The sequence below is a fragment of the Bombina bombina genome, chromosome 4 (assembly GCF_027579735.1).
Source record: "Bombina bombina isolate aBomBom1 chromosome 4, aBomBom1.pri, whole genome shotgun sequence".
Lineage (NCBI taxonomy): Eukaryota > Metazoa > Chordata > Amphibia > Anura > Bombinatoridae > Bombina > Bombina bombina.
The window spans coordinates 33295196-33301195 of record NC_069502.1 but is presented as its reverse complement, the minus strand read 5'-3'; the positions used below and the strand labels follow the sequence as shown (position 1 = coordinate 33301195).

General features: G+C 37.2%; 1 protein-coding gene across 1 annotated transcript in view; it reads left to right on the top strand.

Annotated features, from left to right (window-relative positions):
* DNAJC5G (DnaJ heat shock protein family (Hsp40) member C5 gamma) overlaps positions 1–6000 on the top strand; it is a 332587-nt gene that overhangs the window by 196537 nt on the left and 130050 nt on the right. The window contains exon 2 of the mRNA XM_053709454.1: positions 2632–2750. Coding sequence (XP_053565429.1) covers positions 2632–2750 — 119 coding nt within the window. The remainder of the gene's footprint in view (positions 1–2631; positions 2751–6000) is intronic.

Sequence of the window (6000 nt, the reverse complement as noted above, 5' to 3'; positions counted from 1 at the left end):
TCCTTAAATTTAAAGGTATGGAGATTGAACACTTGATTCTTGGTCAAAGAGGTTTCTCTGACTCTGTGATTAATACTATGTTACAGGCTCGTAAATCTGTATCTAGAGAGATATATTATAGAGTCTGGAAGACTTATATTTCTTGGTGTCTTTCTCATCATTTTTCTTGGCATTCTTTTAGAATTCCGAGAATTTTACAGTTTCTTCAGGATGGTTTAGATAAAGGTTTATCCGCAAGTTCTTTGAAAGGACAAATCTCTGCTCTTTCTGTTCTTTTTCACAGAAAGATTGCTAATCTTCCTGATATTCATTGTTTTGTACAAGCTTTGGTTCGTATAAAACCTGTCATTAAGTCAATTTCTCCTCCTTGGAGTTTGAATTTGGTTCTGGGGGCTCTTCAAGCTCCTCCTTTTGAACCCATGCATTCATTGGACATTAAATTACTTTCTTGGAAAGTTTTGTTCCTTTTGGCGATCTCTTCTGCCAGAAGAGTCTCTGAATTATCTGCTCTTTCTTGCGAGTCTCCTTTTCTGATTTTTCATCAGGATAAGGCGGTGTTGCGAACTTCTTTTGAATTTTTACCTAAGGTTGTGAATTCCAACAACATTAGTAGAGAAATTGTGGTTCCCTCATTATGTCCTAATCCTAAGAATTCTAAGGAGAAATCGTTGCATTCTTTGGATGTTGTTAGAGCTTTGAAATATTATGTTGAAGCTACTAAGTCTTTCCGAAAGACTTCTAGTCTATTTGTTATCTTTTCCGGTTCTAGAAAAGGCCAGAAAGCTTCTGCCATTTCTTTGGCATCTTGGTTGAAATCTTTAATTCATCATGCCTATGTCGAGTCTGGTAAAACTCCGCCTCAAAGGATTACAGCTCATTCTACTAGGTCAGTTTCTACTTCCTGGGCGTTTAGGAATGAAGCTTCGGTTGATCAGATTTGCAAAGCAGCAACTTGGTCCTCTTTGCATACTTTTACTAAATTCTACCATTTTGATGTATTTTCTTCTTCTGAAGCAGTTTTTGGTAGAAAAGTACTTCAGGCAGCGGTTTCAGTTTGAATCTTCTGTTTATGTTTTTCATTAAACTTTATTTTGGGTGTGGATTATTTTCAGCAGGAATTGGCTGTCTTTATTTTATCCCTCCCTCTCTAGTGACTCTTGCGTGGAAAGATCCACATCTTGGGTAGTCATTATCCCATACGTCACTAGCTCATGGACTCTTGCTAATTACATGAAAGAAAACATAATTTATGTAAGAACTTACCTGATAAATTCATTTCTTTCATATTAGCAAGAGTCCATGAGGCCCGCCCTTTTTTGTGGTGGTTATGATTTTTTTGTATAAAACACAATTATTCCAATTCCTTATTTTATATGCTTTCGCACTTTTTTCTTATCACCCCACTTCTTGGCTATTCGTTAAACTGATTTGTGGGTGTGGTGAGGGGTGTATTTGTAGGCATTTTGAGGTTTGGGAAACTTTGCCCCTCCTGGTAGGAATGTATATCCCATACGTCACTAGCTCATGGACTCTTGCTAATATGAAAGAAATGAATTTATCAGGTAAGTTCTTACATAAATTATGTTTTTTCTTCGTTCTCTTGCTATCATTATTTGAAAAAGAAGGTATCTAAGCTTTTTTTTGTTTCAGTACTCTGGACAGCACTTTTTTTTATTGGTGTTGGAATTTATCCACCAATCAGCAAGGACAACCCAGGTTGTTCACCAAAAATGAGCCGACATCTAAACTTACATTCTTGCATTTCAAATAAAGATACCAAGAGAATGAAGACAATTTGATAAAAGGAGTAAACTAGAAAGTTGCTTAAAATTTCATGCTCAATCTGAATCACGAACGAAAAATTTTGGGTACAGGGACACTGAACCCACTTTTTTTCATGATTCAGATAGAGCATGCAATTTTAAGCAACTTTCTAATTAACTCCTATTAACATTTTTTCTTCGTTCTCTTGCTATCTTTATTTAAAAAGCAGGAATGTGATGCATAGGAGCCGGCCCATTTTTGGTTGAGAGCCTGGGTTATGCTTGCTTATTGGTGGGTAAATGTAAGCCTCCAATAAACAAGTGCTATCCATGATGCTGAACCTAAAATGGGCTGGCTGCTAAGATTTACATTCCTGCTTTTCAAATTATGATAGCAAGAGAACGAAGAAAAAATGATAATAGTAGTAAATTAGAAAGTTGCTTAAAATTTCATGCTCTATCTGAAGTGTCATGGTCACTTTTCCTTCCTCATTTTGCTTTTGACATTTCTTAACTTTCTCCCCTCCATCTGTATACATGTTTGTATAATACTTTGTGTACATATTGAAATTAACCCTGTAGTTTCTGCATCTGTACTATGTCAGTAGTATGAGTAACCTGGGGTTCAGTTGCCAGCTATCTCCTTGAAAGAATCAGATGACACACGGGGCAATAATGGGCTTTGCAGCTGCTGTTCTCTGTCTGAGCATGATTAAGGGCAGTACCAGACTAGCTGTGATGCAGAAATGGGTATATGGGGAAGACTGTGCATGAATCAGTGAGATTGTGCATTATACTCAGCTGATACTTACAACTCCTTATCAGTGTCGGCTACATCCTGGTAACACAGCATCTGTTCTTGTTGTAGGACACAATGGCAGATCCCAACAAGCCTCAGAGAAAGATGTCCCGGACAGGCACCTCCCTGTACATGGTGCTGGGCCTGGAGAAAGGGGCATCCCAGGACGAAATAAAGAAAGCGTACAGGTAAGGAAACACCTGCAGACTTGCTACTGCAGATACATTGTGTATTATCTGGCTTTCAGTATAATATTTTGTCTGTATCATGGGTGAAAGACTTCTATTAATGTGGACATAATAACCAAAATTGAAATGTGAATGACTATTTATTTTTGAATCAAAGCGTTTTTGCAATGTAGTTGTAGTAGCAGAGATGCTGTTAGTAAAATGTATTACTGCTTTAAAGGGACATTAAACACTAAATAAATGTTAGATAGAATGATGCATTTATAGAAAAGATTAGTCTGAGAATAACGTAGATATATTTTTTTAAAGTCTCATTAGCTGTTTAAATATTATCAAAATATATGTAAAGTTTTATTGTCTATAACAGGGGTCGCCAACCTTTCGGACCTCAGGGACCACTAAATTCACTATTTTGAATCCCGTGGACCACTAACATGATTTAATTTTTTTTATATATTTATATATATATATATGCTGTAGTGTCCATAACTAGTATAACCATAGCTAAGTTTACATTATGTATATATTTATATATATATATATATATATATATATATATATATATGCTGTAGTGTCCATAACTAGTATAACCATAGCTAAGTTTACATTATGTATATCTTTATATATATGCTGTAGTGTCCATAACTAGTATAACCATAGCTAAGTTTACATTATGTATATATTTATATATATATATATATATATATGCTGTAGTGTCCATAACTAGTATAACCATAGCTAAGTTTACATTATGTATATATTTATATTTTTATATATATATATATATATATATATATATATATATATATATATATATATATATATATATATTAAGCAATTTCCAGTTCAGCCCACCAGTAGCCAACTCGCCTGGGTGCAATGATATACCATGAAATAGAAAGCGAAAAAATGCACTCTCAGGACTTTTCCACAAAAAACCAATTTAATGGAACGTTTTCGGGGTTCACAACCCCTTCATCAGCATGCAAAACAAACAAAATTCAACTCATTTATAGTGTTACATATCAATTACAACATATCAACCTAAGTGTCTCTCCAAAGGAAAAGTGCGCCAATTTTTCGAATTTGGAACGCATATTGCGTTCCACAGTGCTATCCGGAACCGGAAGTTGTATTACCTCACTTCCGGTTTACGGATTCAACAAACAAAACGTGAAATAAAAGATAAAGTAGTGTACTCTACAATTTCAAACGTATTAATATGACATACTAATTTGAGGGACTTATTATAACAACAGTGTGCCACCTTCTAATAAGTGCCAAGAAAATTGTGAAGAACATTGTCGAACGTTGCTACATCCGGTCGGCATAGAAACAGTAACCATGGTAATCATAAACAACTCTGATTGCCAAAAGATGCCATAATTTGCAATGGTATGCCAGCTGAATGAAACAAAAATATTCATAGTGCCATAAGTAACGTGTACTGAATTATATATAATCATATTGTATATATAAAAAAAAGAATACTAATTTAAAAATTGGATAGTTAAAAAATAAAAATTAAAAAATAAAAAATAAAAGTTGGACCATATGACAGTACAATTGATTGGAATGGCAAGTTACAAACGTAATGTTGCAAATGTGAGCGCTGTGACTCATAATGTATCGCCAGTATATTACAGCAAAGTGGCGTTAAACATATATAATGCTACACTAAATTTGCAAGCAAATGATCAGATTAGAGCAGTAGATATATATAACAGTATTATAGGGCTGTGCTATTTGGGCTGCTTTTTCGTTAGGGCACAGTTTTCAATTAGATTAAATTTTGACCATTAGGGGGTAATGGCTTACGACGGCCAAAATGTGCCAACAATTAAGTGAGGGGGGTAACCTTATTTCAGAATTCTAGCCTCCAGTATAATTGCAAGGCAGGGATATATGAGAAGAGGTGATACAGATAAGGATCATGGACATATAAAGCTCATATAGATACTATCCACCTCTGCAATTTATCCAAGTGGATGTGACTTTTTAGTGTCCGTTTTTAAGACTGGTGGTGCATGTTAAAGCAATGGGTAATGGCTCACGGCGGACCAGGCTTCCACAGAGAAGGTGGAGACAGATGTCCCACCTAAACTGTGCCGTTAGGCGCACAACACTTCCCCCTACACCTAGGGGAAACTGAAATGTGTGCCAAAACGGAGCCACCATGTCTACCTGGCATACCCCAAGTGTGTGGCACCCCAGTTGTGGATCACATAATGCTCTTAAAGTCCGGCATGGTGTTCAGGCCACCTGGTTGTATTGTGCCTAATCTGAACATCCACTGGGCCTCTCGTCTCAGAAGTTGCTTATTCCGGTCGCCACCCCGATCCAATGGGGGTATGTGGTCGATTAGAATATAGCGGATGGAAGATACTGAGTGTCCCTTGTTAGCGCAGTGTCGCGCTACTGGCTGTTCGGAATCGCCGTTTTTAAGTGCTGTCCTTATGGCGTGGCGATGATTAGCCATACGCTCACGAAGTGTGCCAGAGGTCTTCCCTATGTAGAAACAAGAACATGGACAAAACAATAAATATATAACGTGAGTGGTGGTACACGTTATGGAGTGCCGGATGGAGAATGTTCGATTGGTGTGTGGGTGATGGAAAACTTTGGTACCCACTAGGCCATTACACGTTGTGCAGCCCAAACAACGATAGGAGCCCCTTATATTCCTTTTCATCCCTGTTGAGTAACACTGTTTGGGGTCCGTTTTCACCAGAAGGTCTTTGAGATTAGTTCCCCGCTTAAACCCAACCATAGGTCGTAGGTTATGGGTAAATATGAGTTTTGGGTCTGAAGACATAATTGGCCAGTGTTGTTGAAGAATTTGGCCGATATTTTTTGTGACTGGAGTAAAAGTGGTGGACATAATGAGCTTGTCACTAGCGTCCCTTTTTGGTTTGGGTATAATTAATTCTGTCTGTGTTAGCCTTGAAACAGATTCCACAGCATCATAGATTATCGGGGTCTTGTAGCCCCTGTTCTGGAACTTCTCACCCATTCCTTTCAATTGGGAGACCCCCGTTACAGGATTCGAATTGTTACGCATTGTTCTTATGCATTGTGATTTTACAATGCCCTTTAATAGGGCTGGGGGATGGCAACTATCTGCCCTTAATATAGAGTTGCGGTCGGTGGGTTTATGATACAATGTGGTTCCTAATTTGTTAGAATCCTTGAAAACTGTCAAGTCCAAGAAATGAATGGATGCAGTGTCAGCTGTCATCTTAAACTTGAC